This window comes from Lasioglossum baleicum, chromosome 13, assembly GCF_051020765.1.
Source record: "Lasioglossum baleicum chromosome 13, iyLasBale1, whole genome shotgun sequence".
Lineage (NCBI taxonomy): Eukaryota > Metazoa > Arthropoda > Insecta > Hymenoptera > Halictidae > Lasioglossum > Lasioglossum baleicum.
In genome coordinates this window covers 9,940,192-9,961,137 of record NC_134941.1, presented here as the reverse complement: position 1 = coordinate 9,961,137, position 20,946 = coordinate 9,940,192, and the positions used below count along the sequence as shown (strand labels likewise).

The window sequence follows — 20,946 nt, the reverse complement described above, 5'->3', positions numbered from 1 at the left end:
TCAGTAGAAATAAATGTATCAGGCTGAAAACGGAGATTCAACAATCTACATATAATAAAAATAAGCGAAACTAAATCGAAACAAAGACTCACGCATGCTTTTATCGATTATGCTACACGACTTAATCGTGGACGGAAAATTATTGAAAATAGAACAGAATGATTTTGTCACTGTAAATTAATCTAGCAAATAACAATCAACTCAAAAGTACATTCAACAATTATATTGTGTTTAACATTTGAAACTTAATCATTTTTTGACTTGACGATGGCAATACGTAAGTGCCAATCTTTCGGTATATATTTTAACACATTACACTGTAACAATATCATTCTGACGGACAGTGACTCACAGAGACCAAATTGTTCTAAAGATAAGAAATGTGAAAATTCGTAAACCACCAAATAACTATTCGTTCTTTTAACAAATTGATTTAAATATTTTCCGTTTATATTTCTCTTCTGTTTCTCTAATATCTTTGAACCTTCTGGAATGGCTTACTAACAATAAAATGATAAATTCTAAAAATGAATTAATTGATTCAAGAAAATAGTTTGTATACTTAACAAAAAAGAGAAAAGCATTCAGCAGCAGCAGGAACGTGAAACCCGTGAGTCACTGTGCCCCAAGCTAAAGTGCATCCTCAAAACGACACTACTGTCAAACGAGATACTGGTCGCTTTCGTACCTTGCGATGGCGACAAAATAACAATCGACAAAAAATCTGACCGTTCGTTTGTTTGAACAGACTCGCAAAGCGTTCCTCGATATTCTCGAAACAAGTGAAGGAGAAGTATTAACAGAGGGGAAGATCCAGAAAGAGATTCCTTTTCAGGGGAATCGGTCAACAACAAGACATCACAGAAAGAACATCGAACGTGTGTATCGGACTTAAGGTGCACGAGAGTTCACGACAGAGAAAAGTCCGACGTGTTCGTCGAACGCATGCATTATTATTGTATTAATAATATAGAACTCGACAGTCTCGTTGCCATAACTCGTGGACAGTGGATTTGATCTCTGAACGAAAGGGAAACGTGTAGACAGACACCAGGAGAGCATTCTAAGAGCAATCCTTGGATGGACGAGAAAATGTTGTTTATAGATTTCCGTTTGTCACAGTTAACAGTCAAAAACCATGCAAAACGTGATACACTGGTAGTGCCTAACGTAGCTACACGCACATCCAGCTTTGATCAACGATAATTGAAAAAGTTAGGTCTATGAAAACGCTCGAAACTCTATCGAGTCCCTGAATTGAAAAAGGCGGCTACTATAATAAATATAATCGTTCTATTCAGTCATATTTCTTCCAAAGAAAACCAACGTCGGCCCCTCTCTCCGAGGCCTTGGATCTCGCGTGTTCCCATCACTGAACATTAGTCTTTTTTTTTTTCGACAGACATTTTGCTTTTGTCTTCAAGTTAGCGTCTACGATAATCGCCTACTCGATGCGGTTACGCATTCACCGTGACAACGTTCAAGAAGTACAATATCGAAGTAGACGACATAGACTTCCATTAGCCATGTAATGTATGCTATATAATGTATAGTAGGCTCGTGAATACGAAACGTCCGATTTGGAACGGTAACGTTAAGCAAACAACTTTCTCCTAAATGATACCTACTGATCGCAGCAAGTACTACTATTATAATCGACATACAGCGATTCTTTCTTCGAACATTTCTTTTTTCCATCCATATAAAAAAGACAGAAGCACATTGATTCACCTGGAAATATCTTTAAAAGAGAAGTTATACATCTATGTGAGAACTGAAGATGGAACCTTGAGGATCAGCAAATTAAGCCCCACGTGCTCTGATTTATTTGTATTTTCTAGAAGACAAAGAAAATTTATATGTACTGGATCCCCACGTATTTTTCACAACAAGAAAAAATAGAATTTTATTCCGATTTGTATTATTTAATGTTCAGGCTATAATAGTATATCTTGATCAGAAGGTTTCACAAGATTTGCACTTGGAGATCAGACGTTTCATATGCAAGAGCCTAGTATATTGTAGAATATATATATACACAATGAGTCTCTAGATATCGAATCGACTCGATCGTAACGCTGAAAGTCATATTACTGAATATAATAAATTAAAAGATAATAAGATACTGGACTTTTAAAGTGGAAATTATTTACCTGTAGAGAAGGTTGAAGTGGTCCATCGTATCCGTTCTAGCGGTTTACAATAATAAAAAGTAAAATAATAGAAGGAATGTATACGTTAATCATAGCTATATTCGCAGAGATTTTGCAATGATAATGTCACAACAGGCAACTAATCGAGGACGACGATACTCGCGGTTGTCATTTGATTAGCGATGGCGGTGGGCGGCTATGATAACTGTCTCTCTCGTTTTGCAATGGGAAAGAAATGAAAAAGTACACATTCTACTACGACTACGCACGGCGAATTGTTAAATGAAAATAGTAAAATGATGATCTCGAGAAGCTTGACAAACTGAAATCCGAGGAAATGACTCGAGCTTCTATTCCGTATTTCTTTTTTTTTCTATCTGTTTGTTCTATTCGAAAACTTTTTGGCTCTCTTGCGCGATCTGTACCGTCCGACAACGTGTGTGTGTACAGTATAGGATAGGAAAAGAAAACGATATCGACACTGCTTTTTTATCACTGACCAAAGATGAATGCTGCCAGAAGATAATGGAACGTTAAGAGCCGCTGCGCACTGTCGACCAGTCGCCGGCGGTCATGGATCATTGAATCAATTAGGCTCGGGAGGACACACTCAGTACAGTGAAAATATGGTGGGTCAAAATTCAAGCGTTCACACGACAAACAACTCTCTGGCGTGATGACTTACCTTAAAGCAACAAATACACTACCCCGCAAAATTAAAAAGAATCATAACCGAGGGATCTTCGATCACTGTTGATCTTTCAACTCCTGTATAACTTCCTGTAAAAATATTTTCAAATGTTCTGCCCGTGCTCATTTCAAGCCAGTGAATCCTCTACGTTCGTGATTCCGAATTCGACGGTTTCAAAGTCATTCTTTCCACAATTTTTGTTGTTGTATGTAAAAATGAGAAACCTAAGTTTCTTCTTCTCTCTCGAAATTTTTTCACACTCATATTTTACACGGTTTTTTATTGTTTGTTTAATGAAAAATGTACCTCGAAACTACCCTTTATGAGATCATTGTAAAATTACGATACTAAACGATTTGTTTCGTACATTATGTGAAATGAGCACAGATATAGAATGCTTGAAGATTTTCTTACACCAAGTCGCAGGAGACACTTCAATTTTGAGGAGCAGTGTAGATTTTCTTCGGGAAGGATGGCAGGTCTCAAATTCATATCCGTGCCAATTATTAATAACTAGGCCGCGGATTTTATGCGCAATCAAATCGAAAGGTTAAAAGAATCGAACGAGAACGTTTAAAGACAGACGTTTCTCTCTGAAATTCTTAGCTTCTAAATTCCAATTATTTTGCATAAATATCCGCGGTCTACCAGTGACTATGCTACACATAAAAGTTCGTCGAACCATTTAATCGAAATCTTTACAAAATTGAAGAATTGATCTTCGAATTTCCTACTGTCGTTCAAAAAATTGTACAAACAGTTCTAATAAGGGATGCATCGAATATTCTCGTATTTGTTCTATGTGGATAATAAGTGAATGACTGCGATGTGATTTTCCTTGACGACCCCCCCCTTTTCTACTGAAAATGTTTGAATCGCGGAATTTCGGTCGACAGCTTTTGCATTTCGCTGGCGATTTATCGACAGTGGGCGACGGCTCTGATAAAGCGGCGTGGATCGTGGTGGTTTATACTGACCATAGCGAAATTCGACGAATTATCTGGCTCGACTTGATCGGTTAGATCGATCGACGTTGATTGTTCGGTTTCAGACGGTGGATAATTTTTCCTCATATTTTCACTGTGCATGTCGCTGCGCGATGCGTAATTTACTAGGGCGAACTCGAGGAGAGCGCCGAATACAAAGGTCAGGCATACGCCTGTCCATATATCAATAGCCTTTGTATAAGAGACTGGTGGCAGTGAGGCATTTATTCCTGACGTCTGCGTGGCCATCGTCAACAGAGTTGTCACACCTGTGTCACAAACAATCGCTCTTTTAGTGCGCCGAAAAAAATCGATTTTTATACAACAACATTAATATTAACATTTTTCCGTCAATTTCTCTGACGAGAAAAATCAATTCTAAACATTAGAACTTGCTCAATGTTTAACCCCTTGCCCTACGATCTATTTTATGGTTTCAGTGATTAGAACTTTTTTTGTAGTTTTAAATGAATCGCAAACCGTAAATTCAAAGATTTTTACATCTTACAATGCCCATAGCTTTTTTTATCCGTCAACCAATTTCAATGAAACTTTGTACAGATATATAACTTACTTAGATTTACAAAATGCATGTTTTAAATTTTCATTACGCGGGTACAGATAAAAATTTAAAAATCGTGGTCTTTACTGTTCCCTTCGTAATTGCGACCAATAACAATTATAAAAAAAATTATTTACACATGAGATAGTAAACTAACTCTTCGAACGTCTCAAAAAAACTCAAGCTGTTGAGTCCAATTTTGAAAAATTTATTAATTTTTAAAAGATGTACGAATACTTTGTACACCCACATATTAGACTCTGTTCAGAATCTTCATCACGAGTCTGACACGATATTGTAGGCCAAGGGGTTAATGCTTTCTTTCTAGTAGGGTTTACTATACTGTTTATTTAACACTAACTGCACCGAGCACAGAATGCAAATATGTTCTTTTTTTTATAAAAATTTTACAAGGTTGTATTTATTTAAATTTAAATAATGGAATTGTCCTTGCAAGTTCAATAATTATGAACTAAAATTGAACCGGACGTGGTATGGTTAGTGTTAAATTTTCACGTCACAAAGATGATAATATTTTTCGTTTAAAGTTTCCAGTAAATCTGACTGATCGTAATGAGCGAAGAGTTCGTTTTTTAGACAGAAATGTATGATTTAGTAATAAAAAAAAGTACTGGTGGAATGACCAACCGGAGGAAGATAAAATTCCGAAAGTAAAACGAACTGTTCGCTTAGCATTCCGTTGAATTTGTTTAAACATTACCTAGCGAGACTCGAGCAGGTACAGCACTCTGATCGAGCCAGAATGATACCCAGGATACAATGACAAGCATACAGCACGGTATGTAGATCTGGATAAGATAGTAGCTGAATTCTCTCTTGAAGAACAGGTCTACTTTCAGACAGCTGTACTCTCCTATTGGCAGAGCATAATCATTTTAAAAAATCAGTGATGTTTCTATACAATAATAATAAGCAAAAAGAAAAAGAATCGACTGACCGGTATTCGTTTTGCTATTACAATAATCAGTAAGAAACTTCTCCAATGTGAATCGAGGCAGGTGTAAATTTTTCACAACTTGAACAGGATCTCCTTCTTTCCAGAGGAAAACCAAATCTGTGGTTGTCCAGCCGTCTGGAAAAATGAAATTACAATATAGCAACATATTGATATCCTTCATAAATTCATTTACGAAGAAATTCGTTTCAGAACAAAGTTTACTTACAACTCGCCATACGCAATGAACAAACTTGTCGATCCAGGGGGTACAGTTTCAAATTCATTGGGCACGATAACGTTAGGGATATCCTGCAATACAGGAACATGTGTACTCGGATACACAGTTGATTTAATCAACATAATTAATTTACTACCAGAGAAAGAACCATTGTTAATTCGTTAATATTGTTTATTCGCATTTACCGTATACTGTATAGTACGGAACCCTCGGGGAAAATGCGAATGTACACATTCGGCATGATAATGTTGTGAAAATGTCCTTCTTTCTCGTTCGAAAAGAACAGATCCGGCATCCAAACACGACCCGCGTCCGTTAGTGTTAAATATTTTAATTTACCTGTAACGATGCAGACATTAATCGATACGAACCGCAACGAAATCGGCGTGGATCGGTCGAACAGAAAGATTATTCATCTCTTTTCATTAAACCTCTCTCTGTGTACTGTACACCATACATTTTTCGAGTAAAATGAAAGAAAAAATTTGTCTGCATAGGTAGTGAAATTTTATTAATTTTCTAAAGATAAGTTAACACCAGAGTAGGGCAATAACCAACTAATATTTAAAAATGACTAATAGTCTTTTTGAATGTTAATCATAGCGAAACAGTCATTAGTCAAACCTTTCTGATTAGTTAGTGATAACTAGAGTGCGGATCTTTATGCATTTATAGCAAAATTGAGTAGATGAAATTAAAAATTGTTGGAATATTTTGAAAATTGAAGATGCCGATATATTATTTCCCCACTATTAACATGATTAAGGGAAATAATAACATGCAATTTGGTTTCTATTTTTTGCAATCGATGCAGACAATTTTTATTTTGCATAAAGATCCACAGTCTAGTGATAACTAAATGGCAAATAATTAGTCACAGCTCTAAATAATCGTTAGTGAATTAGTAGTTGATGATCAGTCATCAATCTTTAGTCACCAGTCACTATTATGCGATTAACATACATTAATATTATTAATTTGTTATCACGAGAAGGTTAACGTCTAATCGATCCTTCTTATTCGGTTATTTCTCACTGTTCAATCGAAAGAAGCAGTTTCGACTTTCTGTTCGACCAAATGCCAGAGATCCGAAGAATTCCGTTCGACTGAATTCCGTTCTGTGGATCGGATTGCGAGCGGGTCTAATTACCATCGGCATCGTCAAACTTTAATCGTTCGTCCATCCATTGTTCCCGGAATGTTAACTGTACAGAATACTCCTGCAGACGAACAGAGAAGGCAGCGATTTAATCATGTGGTCTCGTTCGAGCGTCGCTAACTATAAGTAGCAAATCATTTAGGCTCGGAAAATGAAAGTTCGGGATCGCTAGACGAAGAAACGAATGCGGAGATTGGGGGGCTTCGTTTAGAAATCGGTAAAGAAAAGATCGTGGGTTGCCAAGTCGTCGTTAGAAATTCAAATCTCGAGATCCACGTCTCGTGCGATCGCAAATTGCAATTTAATCTCAATAAAAAATTGCCCGGTCACTTCATTCTCGAAAACTGCGTTCATAGAATATTCTCTTAACGTTTCTTCGCAAAACAGGCAAGTAAAGTGAACAACTGGCGAGGCGATGTACCTTTCCAAAAATGATCAATTTTGTACCTTCCCGTATAAATCAATTACAGTAACATCACATAAGAATTCGGTGTTCGAACATCTTCAAACTCCGCAATGTGGCGACAAAGTTAAATCAGTTTTCGAGATGCGAACAAGGATTGCTACAAGATACTTTCAGACGATGATTTAATTTCTAACGTCGGACAGAAAATCTCTAGGGTCGAATCTAATCGTGAGATCAGCCTACGAATCGGAATCGATGACGGCCGAGGGGATCATTGGTGCTCGGGCTGATCGAAAACAAGGATTAACGGGAAGCTAAATGGTTCGTTCTCGATTCTCAAAAGAATTCTCTAATTGAAGGAAGCGCTGTCGTAAGGATACGGATCGTAGAGACGATCCAGAGTCGGGGTGAGATCGAGATTTCCGTGCAGAATGGATCGGGTGGGGCCGCTAATCGTAAAATCCAACGCAAAACGGGTGAAATAAACAGTTCTAAAAACAGGGGAACGATACTTTCGTAACCTCTCGGTGATCTAGGTGATCTCGCAATGCTCCTACCTATTCGAATCTTCGTTTCGACTGTAATAAGACACCTTGGTCTTTCAACGCTCCCGAAGTACGCGAACAGTGAAATTTAACAAAATTAAACTTCTGCGAACAAAGAAAATCTTTCGAACGAAGTTTACAGTAAAATTAAATCTACATTTCTGATTAATTTTCAAGTACAAAATTCGCCTTCTTAAGCTTAATTTATCGCGACTGGCGACCGGTTGAAGAAATGGCGACCGCGTCGGCCATTTCGATCACGGTCAGTGTCGGCTTCTTTCTCGGGGACAGTCGAAGGTCCGTGGAGATTGTCTGCGAAAGGAGATTAGCCTCTTTCCGAGTGAAGAGCACTCGGTACCCGCGGAAGGTCGCGGTGTTAATTCTAATTTTCTCTCGGGAGCGTTAAAGAGTCCCAAGGACGCGGGGCGGCCATTTTCGTTTGGAAAGAAGGACGCGGATGGTGTGTTTTGTTCCGGCCATTCTCAGGCTCTGTGTGCTCGTACCGGGATGGCTCAAAGTGGATCACACTCGTGTAACACATCGCGGGATATATAAGGCAATGTAAAGAGAAGTCATGCAAGAAGCAACATCGAAGCTCTAGCTACCAAATGGTCCGTACTAAAACAGAATTCTAGTTTCCAAGGCTAATGGTTAAATATATAATATAGACAGTATGTACATGTATATATATAGATATATAGATATACGATATATGTTGATATATACATAGCAGGTATAGACAACTAACATGCATCTTGGCTCACAGTTCCATATCTTTCCCAGCCGGGCCGGACTTGTCCCACATCGATGGCGTCCTGTGTGTGTGTCTATCTCTGGGAGGGGGGATAAAGGCAAGAGAGCATCCATATTTTGCTTGTATATTTTCTCGTATAATTGTTGTTGTTGTTGTGGTGGTGGTGGTAGTGGTTATTGTTAGGTAAGTCGTTCAAACTGTGATCGCACGTCCTGAAACGTTCCCAGGCTAGAACCAGGTTTAACCTAGACTAACCTGGACCTAGCTAACATCCTCTTGTTGTTCCCTGTTTGTCTTTGTGTTTCGTTTGGGATTTGGTCGCACAGAATCCTCTGAAAAGTGGGCAACACGTCGCACAGGATCGTCACCTAACCTAAACGCTAGAATATTGTCTCTTTCGTTGGAGGGCAGTTCGTTCGAGTCCTGTTTTGTGCATTGAACATCTAGTGGAGATCAAGGATAGCGCAAAGTCTAATACAGTCGCACAGTAGAAATGCTGAGCAGCGTTTCGATGCTTCGTTATACAGGGTGCTCCGTGAGATGCTTGGAAAGTAACGAACGTTCAAGTTGTTAGGGTTCTAGTTGGTCGTTGGAAAGCAGAGTCAAGGAGTACGGTAATGTCTCGATGCATGTGCAAGAGAGATGTGTACGATATTCGTGCTACGATTATCTCGAATTTTTTAAAATTATTAAAAACGAATAAGTTATAAGAGTGACGTTTCTCTCTCGGTCCACAATTGATCGAGACATTACCGTGGCAGAGTTCTCCAAACATTCTGTAATGCTGTTTAAAGAGATGCCGAACGTTGGATCAGCGAAAACTCTCGCAGATTTCGTGACACGTCCTCTTTTCGTCGCTTTCGTCTCGAGAGTATTCCCCCTTCCCCCGCTCTCGTCTAAAAACAAACGGCACTTCACTAGGGTAACACCTAGTTCGCAGACGATCCTTAATTATTCAAAATCTTCGATCCGTTTAGCGCCGCGAAAGTGATATCTCTCCCCGCCGCTTCATTCAGTCCGTTTCCCTTTCACTTTCATGAATACATTACACGCAAGTAGTACGAGTCAGCCAATAATCGGCCTCTACCGCGCGGACTGTGTTTTCAGCGGATATTGTATACGTATAACGTATATACCACTGCTCTAATTAAATCGATCGACAATTTTCACCGCGATCTCTGCTCGACACGCGCGACTCGTTTCACTTCGGTTCTCTCCTCTTAAAAAACACCTTTGAAAAACAATTTTTCTTTTTTCAATGCACCATTTAACCTAGCAGCAATATTTTCTCTTTTCTGTGGGTCACAAATATAACAAAATTTTTACGTTCTGGAACTACATTTTCATAGAGAAATTATTTCAACCTCCACAACAATTGTACCTCCCTTTTGATCATTCTTTAAACTACATTTTAGAAATTATGTATATTCTACGATTTTTACGAAGGTTAACACAACATTTCCATCGTGTTAAATGAATCGTCACCTCTCCCTGTTATTCGAGAACTTGTGCTGAAACCCCAGAACGCGATACTCCCAGGGCCTACAATTAATTAGAGTTAATCGAGAATGGAGAAAGGGTTCGCTACTAACGGCTTGGGAACTACTTAATGAATGATTCCAGCAGAACGATACCCAACGGGGCTTGCGATAAACGCAATTTCGCAATCGTAGTACAGTGGGAAACGTGTCTCGCTGCCGGTCGGATAAACGAGAGCTGGTTTATGTCAGTGTGGCTATGAGAAACGAGCTGCGAACAAAAGGCGAAGGAAATGATAGGAGAAGAAACGAACGAAATCAATCGTGAATCGAACATTGACAGAGAAGAAAAGAAAAGTAACAGTCCCACTGCAGTCGACGGTACATACCATGTGGTCCTTTTAAACGTCGGGGAAAACCAAATGTTCCTGCATGGAAAAAGTGAACATTTGTCTATACATAGTTACGGTCAAGCTTCTAGCTAAGCATATTTGCATGACTTTTCGTCGTACGTGTTTTATCTTTTGCTTTGGTATTATTAAGCGGCCCATACACGATCAATAATATTGTCAACATTCGCGTAAATATTGACGCTCTACAGGGTGTCCCAAAATTCGTGAAAATCCCGAAAGGGGGTGGTTCCAGAAACCATTTCAAGCGACATTTTCCTTTGCAAAAATGTTGCTTCAAATGATCTCAGGAACCAGCCATTTTCGGCTGTTGAAGGAATTTTGGGACACCCTGTATAATGAAGCGCGCATCAATATTCTCACCAATACTCATTCTGGCAAAATTATTCGTGCAGCATGGTCGGTGCTGTTTCAGAGGTGTTTTTCTTGTGAATTCCGAAATGTTCTCCAGTTCGGATTTGGGTTTTCTAGCATTGACTCTTTCACTGCGAACAAAAAACATCAAAGAGAAAGAGAAATAGACGCTGGTCCAAAGAGTGGTACAAGCTGAGAAGCCGCTTTACACACGAACATTTCCTGAATTTTTTGCGTTCTACAGAATCGGACGACTACAAAAATTTTCTTCGAACGGACGAAGAAGTCTTTCAAACTTTATTAGAGCTAGTTAGGCCCAACATCCAGAAGAAAAGACACTGTTATTGCGCGAAGCTATCTCTGCAAACCAAAGACTTTCTATAACATTGAGATACCTAGCGTCTGGAATGGATTTGGAATATCTAGGGATATCTCTCGGTACAAAATTTTCTTTAACAAAACTTACAGGGTTATCCGAGTCTAATAACGCTGTCATAGAAAATTAGTTTGTTTCACTTACAATTGTGGACCACAATTACAATTACAGTAATTGTGAAAGGAGTAATTGCAATTACTTAATACGATTACAGTAATTGTAATTGAGTCTAACAATTACTTCACTGTAATTGTTCTTTTAAACCACTAATTTTTATGTTTTGGACCATTTAACCGTTTCCTTATTGTAATTATAGTCCACTTTTGCACATGTAATTGAAGATGTAATTAATTACTGGCCAACTCTGCCGTCACGTACTCACAAGCAGCTGATATTGAAGGAAATATTGACAATAAACCTCTGCTAGGCGTTCAAACGGTTCTTCAATATTGACAGAAAATATAATTTTCTATCAATATCCGTCAATATTGATAGGACGCTTCAATACGCTCCTAGACGATCAATATTTCCATCAATATAGTCCTCCGTTAATATTGACGCGAATATTGACGATATTATTGATCGTGTAGGGGCCACTTTACACCGAATATATTATATTTCCAAAGCAGACTAATAAGATTATTAAAAATTATAATTGTGCGCCGAGCCTCGTCAGAATGTCTCATCCTGCGTTTCGCACTTGCAAAACCAGGCTCTGCCGAGTAGTAGAAGTCGGCGCGCGATCGGACTATAGTTCGACACGTCTTTCTCCTCGGCGAAGACATTCTCGAGCTTCGTAATCGCGCGGAACGCATTGTACGAGCTGGTATTAGCTCATCAGGTAATCATTTTGCCCCGTACAATGGCTTTTGTACGCAACATCGAAGAGAAATCCCTCTACCAGGATATGAATGGCAGACGATCCATATTTTATTGGGTTGAGTAACGAGTCCGTTCGGATCCCCCAGTTCACGTATAATACAAGCCCGATTTCCGCGGAATCATTTATACGCAATTCGAATTTTTCTGTCCCACTTTACCCGCTTTTCAATTACCGTTGCACAGACAGCTCTCGCTCGGGAAAAATTCCGATCCGACGCTTTCCACTTCGTCTCTCCCTAGGAAAGCCGTTTCGAAAGTGAAGCGGAAATCATCCCGCGGAACATGTTCTTTGGACCATTGTTGTGCGCACGGTATCGACGATTCCGTGGAACCGTGAAATTATCTTTCAATTTTTCAATCGTTCGAACAGACATTGTGTCTCTACTCTTACGAATGAGGAAATTGAAGATTTAAAAAGAAAATCGATCGATAAGTTTTGCTGTTCAATGGACCTCTTGCAGGACCATAAATCATCGAGATCGGAACTGCTCGTGTCACTCAACCCAATGAAAGGACCATTTGAAACCGTAAGGGAACATTATAGAAAACTCTCGTCACGATGAATCGAACGATGCCAACTCCAATTCGCCGGCCAGTGAAATCGCCTTGAAAAATGACCACGAAAATCAGGAACTACTGTCGCGTCATTTCCATTAACCTTACCCCAATTCGCTTATTAATTTTCAACCATTCAAAAAGTCCGTAGTAGAAAATAGTAAAATAAATGTCGGGTTTATTGATGTCCCTAACTTCATTTAAAGTTTCATTAACATACAAAGTGAATAATATGTGTGACAAAATGTTTGTTCATTGTGACGAAAGATTCCTAAGTGGCATCCTCTCCGAATGTTCACGATCGATCGGACGAACGTGTGGTCGGCCTGAGTGAATTGATGACTCGATGAAACTCGTTTTTCGTGGTAGCGAGCGTGCTCCAGGTATGATTCAATGATTGATGGATCACAGCGAAACAGAGACAGACAGATAGATAGAGAGAGAAAGAGAGAAAGAGAGAGAGGGTCAGAAGAGACAGACGATGAGGGTGTGGAGACAGAGACGAACGGACTCGGGAACGGGACTAGTTTGGCCGGGACGAACATGCATATGTAGCATGCACTCATAGAAAATAAACACAAATATGCATGATCCGTGACGATAAAACATTATCCGCTTAACAGTCATTGTCATCCGAGAATGTACATAGTGCTCCATAAACCGTGATTCAATGAGAACGTTTTCAAATACTGTACGGGACTTCTATCGTATTTTGTTCCTGTGTCTGACCATCGCTGGTTATTTCTACTTCGGTCAATTTTCACATTAACGCCTTGCCCTACGATTTATTTTACAGTTTCAGTGATTAGAACTTTTACGTAGATTGTAATTTCTTGAAAAAGGAGAAAACTTATATCCATTGTATGCCTAAATCGCACCCCCACAAGGAAAGTGGCACAAGTCAAAAAATGGCAATTTTAAGGTTATGTCATTGAAAAATATGTATGAAGTGCCCCAAAGCGTCACATCTCTATCTCGCAATTTATCATACTCACCTGCAATTTGAAAGAAGCTTAAACTATTTCAAAATAGATTTCTATTTCGGTTATAGGAAATTATTGACATACAGTTTTATTAGAATCTGTTCAGAATTTTCACACGAGTCAGACACGATATTGTAAGGCAAGGGGTTAAAATGAAAATAAAATAACATTTAATTCCATCTTAATTCCATCTACTCAGTTTTGTCACGAATGCATAAAATCCGCAGTCGGAGTAATTCTACCGTGATTGATGTCTATACAACCAGTGTTATTAATAAACCACTCTTATCAAATTTTATTTGTCTTTCATGTCGGGGAAATTGAGAGAGTCTGCACACTTGACAATTTTATTCCCCTCGTCCGTCTGACTATCAGTAGTTCATTCTACTTCAGTCAATACAATTCTGTTAAGAGTGTTATTTCTCATTATTTTGAAGCGCGAATACTTTAACAAAGGGAATAATTAAACAATTATCTTGATTGGGTAGAAGTGGGTAATATTTTACTGGCATAAGTAGAATTAGAGCGAGCAATAGTCAGACAGGAATAATTGGAACTTTGGAGGACTTGTGTGATTTCTTCATACACTAATAAAATGTGTTCTCCAAAAAAAATTCCACAATATTTGTGGTTTATAATGAATCAAGTATATTCCACCGTTACACCACTAGCATCACGCCAGTAGAAACCCTCGGCGCCTAGTCAGAAACAGGATTAAAGGACCCGCGCGGAGAACGAATCTCTGAATCGGTCTTTTTTTCCGCGAACGAAGCCCCATACAGAGAAATGTTATTCTACGGTTTTTCATCTGCTTTTCCTCGTAGGATTGCCCGGCTTTTCATCGTTGCCATATTTCGAACACTCTGTATAGCAGGTCGTTAACGGCAGCCGGTGCACGCGGCTGCCCGGAAACGAGAAGGGGGGAAAAAAGGAACGAAAAATAGCTCGGCGCGAGAAATCACTGTTCCATCATGCTCCGCGTGACACGGCGTTGGAGAGGGGCGAGGGCGAAAGATTGAATCGCGTACTGAAAAGGCGCACACCTTCGTCGTCGACGTCGTCGTCGTCGCCATCGTCGTCGTCGGCGAGAACTCGATTTTATCGTCGCCGCCATTACACTGAACCACGTGTTTCCCGACGGGCCGCGTTCTCGACAAGTGTTGGATCCTTCACGGGACAACAGAGAGACGCTTCAGATCTTATCGAGCTTTCTCGACGGAGTCGAAAGTCGTTCGATCACTCGGATACACGATTAACGCTCGCCCGTTGGATTAATCGACGGCCAAGTGACGGAATAGACAAATCGAGTACTGTAATGTGCTCCGGCTTACCATTTCCTTAAAAATTGTTTAACTGTATGTTAGGCTGTTGCTTGACAAACCTAACGAATAATATTGTAGTTTAAGTAAAGAAGGTCTTCTTTAGCGATGGGATCAAGTACCTCGCAAACAGGTTCGAACTTTGATTGATTGAATTCGAACTTTCTATAAGTACTTCGAAGAACAGTTTCGAACCTTTTACAAGCACTTTGGTAAACGGAAATAATACTTGCAAGTATATCTTGGTCGAACAGGTTCGAAACTTTCATGAATATCGTACCGGAAATTCTCTGATTTTTCTAATCATTATTTTTTCATCGTCTGCTGTGTTAGAAATGGAAAATTATCTAAAATCACAATATTTAGAACGCAAAGAAGACCCGTTGCTATTTCGGTGTGAAAATTCAATGAAGTAGCCCATTTTATCAAAAAGTGCACGTGATCATCTTTGTATAATGGCCACTCCTGTACCTTCGAAAAGAGTGCTTTCAAAAGCAGGAAATATCATGGATAAAAAAAGAAATAGGATGAAACCAAGCATTGTAAATGAAATATTATTCTTAAATAGTTACGAATTTAATAAAGAAAGTGCTTAAAACCTACTCTGTAGTTCTGATTTCCAAGATTCGAGTAATACTTGTGAAAGATTCGATTCCTTTCAACATCGAAGTGTCTTTTCGAAACTTGTAAGTGCTCATTCCGAGGTTCGATATCAGTTTGTATAAAACGAATACTTTCCAAATATAATCATTGAAACATTATTGCTTTTATGAAATGAAATGAAACTTGGTTATTGAAATTGACTCGGATTCCTGAGTACATATTTAATTTGATCCCATCCCTAGTTCTCTTCTCTCTTTACCGACTATTAAAACTACAATGATTTTATGTAATAGATCACAAACGATTATTCGAATTTTAAGGATTCTATGCAAGTTTCATGGATCATTCTTGGATCAATGCAAGAAATATCGCTCTTGTTTCGCCTCTTGCCTGACGAGGACTTGATCACTAAAGGATTCAAACCTTATACGGGGTGACCATTGCCATCGAAACATTTCTGGCAGTTGAGTAACAGTTGTTCTTCGTCCTCCTCGGCTGGCAATCGATTCTAATCGAAATAGAAGGGTGCCTCCTCAGTGACACTGATTAATAGTATCAGTTTCGTCACTCCTCCAAAGCACAAGCGATACGATTAGGTGTACATACAGAATGATCCGAAGAATCAAGACCGAACCTTAAATCCTGTCAGCTGAGTCAGCGATTTAGTTCAGGTGATAAGCGAAGCGTGGTTGTTCTTGATCGACCATCGATCGTTATGTGCAGATATAAATTATTGGTGACTATTAATAATCAGCTGTGCGATTGTGACGATTGTATTGTGAGATATATATATATATATTATATTATATAATAGTTTAAATAATCGACTCCGTTAATGAGATATCTCTCGCTCAGGTTTGTACGAGTTGCCAAGCCGCACCTACTCTCGTCGATCCTCTTCCTTAGATCATCCTGTACATCATCACCAGAGCCGGCATAAGAGGGATCGCTCGCGGTTTTCAATTTATTTATCCGATTCAACGGGATGAATACTGTTCTCGATGAAGAAGACCGTGAATAGACTGAATTGGTTCAAAAGAGTGATCGATTCTTCTGTCCGGACTCTAGTAATAACTAGCCTGCGGATTTTATGCGTTTCTAGACGCTTTACTTGGATACCTTCGTGTACAATCTCTCGCAAAAATCGACGCATGGAAACCATTGGAAATTTCAGCGATTTATTTCAACGTTCGTAAAACGTGCTGACTATTTTTCTTCCAAAGTGAAATTTAAAAACAAGAAGTCCTTTCACATTTCACGATTTAAATTGCAGGTCCGAATAAATACTTCAATATCCATAAAATGCCCGAAATGTTCAAATTATGGACTTTATGGACGATGATCGACTTATTACTCAAATCAATGGTTTGATATATCTGTAAAGCATTCAGCATTAAATATTTTGCATGTTTTATTAAACCGTGCATGACCTATTTTGGAATTGAATATTATACATTTCACTCCTTGCGATCGATATTTCAAATAACATTTGGAATTGAATGCTAAATTTAATAAATTAATGTTTTGCGTAATTCATATAGACTGAGTTGGTTGAATTAAAATTAAATTAATATTTATCAGTGAGAACGGACGATTTAATGTCTGCGAAATGTGCAAACTGAGAGTTTTGCGGCCGAGACTGTACACAAATTCAGAGGAACAAAACGAGGCGACAAATTCTTGTTTTAAATGCAGAGTGTTCCGTGGATTTCTTCGTGAAACTATGAATATGCATAAACATCCGCGGCCCAGTGATAACACACGAACGAAGGGGAACGGGAACACGGTGTAGAAGGAAGACAAGGGTTTTGAAACTCTCGACTTTCGACTCCGACATCCTGCGTACGAAGGATCGTATTTACTTTGCGCGAACTTCGCGACTTTTTATTTGCTATCGACGGCGTGGCGGTGGAAAACGGGAAATGTCTCGGAGATTATTTTCTGAGATAATATAGCCCAGCATGAAACATTCAGACCGATTCGGAACAATGTTGGAACGAGAAGCACCGCTTTCGATTCTAGCGATATTCCTCGGTCGTGGAAAAATAAACGTACAGCTGTTGCAATTTCTTAAAAATATATCGAAAATTCTGCGAGCTTCTAAAAGTTTATAGCTGCGACATAAACAATATAATAAATGACAATTCTATATACAGGATGTGGCATTATAAACAGGTCGCCTGAATATAACTCGCTAGCTTTTGAAGATAGAAGAAAATTGCATGACCATTTTCTTCTATCTTCAAAAGCAAACGAGTTGTTCAGATGACCTGTTTCCAATGCCCCAAACTGTACAAGAAATTTCAAATATTAGCAGACACTGTGAAAAAGATTGTGACAATTACGTTTCATAAAAGTTCTATGAATCTTGAAGAAGAGACTCGGGAGAATGTTCTTTGAATGGTTTCGAGTGTCATCCGTTCTTCGGGAATGGAAACTTCGCGTTCTATGTGGAAAAAATAAGAACCTCCTCGAAGTTTTTCAAATAACAAACGGTACAAAAGCGTGAATAGGGCCTCATATCCTCTCGAATAATTATTTGAACGAACTTTCGCGTAAAATCAATAGTTACGGAGTTGGCGAAGTGGTTCCAGTTGCGTGACCAACCTTGTATGAATTAGAGTATCAACTCGTTGCACATGAAATGTTCTTTTCAATCAAACTACAAAGGCTCCGTGCCTCTCCGCGCGGATTTTTCGCTCTTTTTTTAATCAAACTCTGAAATCGCGCTGCCTTTCAAAAGTTTCTTGCCGGGGCCGATTACAATATTATACATTTTCACGTAATATGCTTTTCTCTCCTCTTTATGAAAGCACCACGTTCAATTTGATTAATACTGCAATACGCTGTGCGACAATTACTTATTTCAACGGGCTCTCTCGAGATTCTTGTTTGTACATTGTTGGGAAAGAAAGAGACATAGTTCATAGCATTTCCCATACGCTCTCCTTCTTTGTGTTGCGAATTTTGATTGTTCATTATTCTTTCTATGATTTTCTGTGATTCTATCAGTGAAACAATTGGCTTGTGATAGCTAAGATATGATATAAATATTCTTGATTCAATTTCGTCTAAATGTCTCGCAAATACTGCATCGAGAGTTGTTCCTGATCTCATTGTCGTTTCATTAGGATTATTTACCATTTCCAATCTTAATTTACTTCTAAACATTACTAGACTTCACTTCTGCCGCGCATGGTTTTTTTATGTGGACCTATATTGAAAATTTAAAAAGTACATTTTGTAGATATGTGTCAATTATATGCACTGTGAAAGTTTCATCGAAATCGTTTGATGCGGGAAAAAACGACAGGCATGGAAAGCTGTAAGAATTCATAGATATCGAAAATCGTGAAAATCTGCCATCTTTAAACGTTTGTAGCTCATTGCAACGTCGACCAATTTTGACGAAATTTTCGAAGTATGTTTAATCCACACAAATCTACAAAACGTATTTTTTAAATTTTCGATACAGGCCCACATAAAAAAGTTGTGAAATGCAACTTCTAGTATTTTCTCTACAATTCCGATCAAATGTAATTTTTGAAAAAATTTCTTTTCATATCCTGTAGTAAACTAATTGCTCTAGCTTCCCAAAAAAGTTCAAAAGCGTATAGTACAATATTTAAAAAGTTATCGTCTTCTTTAGAGCGTTCGAACATTAATTCGAGTAACTGTATCGAGACACTAACGTACACGTACCCCTAAAAACAGTTAGAAACCGTCACGATAATCCACGATTTCTCTTGATTCGTCGCCAGAAGTAAGGAAAAATCAGCGAGGGACGATCGAGAACGTGTCGAAACGCGCGATAGTGTCCCCGGTGACCTAATAGAGCGGCCGAAAATCGTTATTGCCGAAAACAAAAGAGAACTAGACGTCAGAAAAGAATGGCGGCATGACAATGAGCGTCCCTAGAGGTTGGTCCACACAAAATGTTCGATCGTGCCCCGATATCGATTGTCTTCCTGGGCAAATATTATCTCGCCGGAGACAGGGGGCTCTGTTTAACAGTGGGATCAACGTGTGCTTTTGTGTGTTCTGGATATCCGCGTGTGTGTGTGTGTGCCGAGCGTGGCCGTGTTTGTGTCCCGTGGATGTGTGTCAATGGATGACAGAGGGACAGTGAAACGCGGGTCCGACACGATCGCTCGCACGCATGATCAAAAGAAAGCGTCATCGTCGTCGTCGACGGAAACAAGAAAAGCGTCCACACACCGGGTCGAGTCTGCGAACGCGCGCCGTTTGATTATGTCGCGCCTCTCTTTTTCCCGTCTACTTTCGGCTTCGTTCCTCTTTACCCTTCGTTTCCTTTTTCTTTCTTTCTTTCTATTTTTTTTTCCACCTCTTACTCTCCGTGTATCTATTATTTCGTTCTTTCTTTTTGTTCCTCCCCTCCGTTTCTTTCCTGTCGCCCGTTTCTCCCCGTCGTTTCTCGGCTTCTCATTTTCACCGCGCTTCTCTCGAGGCAGAAAACGGATCGCGTTCCAACAAGGCACAGAGAGACGTGGTTGCAGACGCACAGTCAATCGAACGTTCGAACAATCAAAGTAACATAACAAAGAGACAGATAGGGAGAGAGAGAGAGTGAGAGAGATCTACGGGGCGACACCGAAAATCTTGGGCCTCGAAACCGCTAGAATTCTGACTGCAAATACTAAAAGTCCTTCACCATTTTGTCCGTGTTTGCTGCTGTTTCATTTTATTGTAATATAAAAAAATTTGGCTCGAGAAAAACAACAATTTATCTCTAAAGGAAATTCATTTCCACCTCTGACTTTCATTTTAAATGAAAAATAACAATCCATCTCTGATATCCATCCATTCTCGTTTGTACATTTGCGAGGCGACGCGGGGACAACTTTCATTTTTAATGAAAAATAACAATTAATCACTGTCCCGATTTAACACGTGTGCTTTTTAAAATCCCTTCCCTTCAGCAGCAAGTTCAGGAATAATAAAGTTGACTAAACTCTCCTGAATCTCGAAAACAAGGGGTTATTTTGCAGAACGCTGAAGAACTTTTCGATTCGTGTTTGCGTCGAGAATAATCAGACGTCGCGAGGCCCCATATTTTTGGAGGACCCTGCAGAGGTAGATGTAGAGAGAAAGAATGAGAGAGAGAGAGAGAGAGGAGATTGAGAGACATATGCCGATTATGTAGAATAGTAACATGACAGTCACGACATCGAGAAAATCAACGAGGTGCGACTGATAGGCACACATCCACTGTTCAGCGCGGCTCAAAAACGGAGAACGTGTATATTTATATACGTACGGTGTCGCGTCGGTGTGTTTCCCTTGTGTGCGTGTTCTATGCTCTGTTTTTTATTCGATCCCGTTTTTATATTATTTCACTTTCTTCCGCATACGTCGCATACGTATATACATATACACAGAGATACGTAATACAAGTAATACAAGTACAGACAAGTGCAAGTCTTACGGCATCATATACACGTGACGTTAATAGATATACACAATGTGTGGATATACAGATTGTATTATATAGGCCTTGGCTCATGATTACTTTA

The 20,946-nt window shown here is 39.2% G+C and overlaps 1 protein-coding gene across 12 annotated transcripts in view; it reads right to left on the bottom strand.

The window, feature by feature from the left end:
* The window catches only part of Gluclalpha (glycine receptor alpha 1), a 62,134-nt gene that overhangs the window by 7,603 nt on the left and 33,585 nt on the right, over positions 1-20,946 (bottom strand). For 5 of the 12 annotated variants that reach the window (XM_076437174.1, XM_076437175.1, XM_076437173.1 and 2 more), the window contains 8 exons: positions 6,739-6,808; positions 5,774-5,927; positions 5,577-5,659; positions 5,351-5,485; positions 5,114-5,266; positions 3,822-4,099; positions 2,154-2,189; positions 730-772 (listed from right to left, as the gene is read on the bottom strand). In XM_076437174.1, coding sequence (XP_076293289.1) covers positions 730-772; positions 2,154-2,189; positions 3,822-4,099; positions 5,114-5,266; positions 5,351-5,485; positions 5,577-5,659; positions 5,774-5,927; positions 6,739-6,808 — 952 coding nt within the window. The other 7 variants (XM_076437185.1, XM_076437179.1, XM_076437182.1 and 4 more) reach the window with 5 other exon arrangements.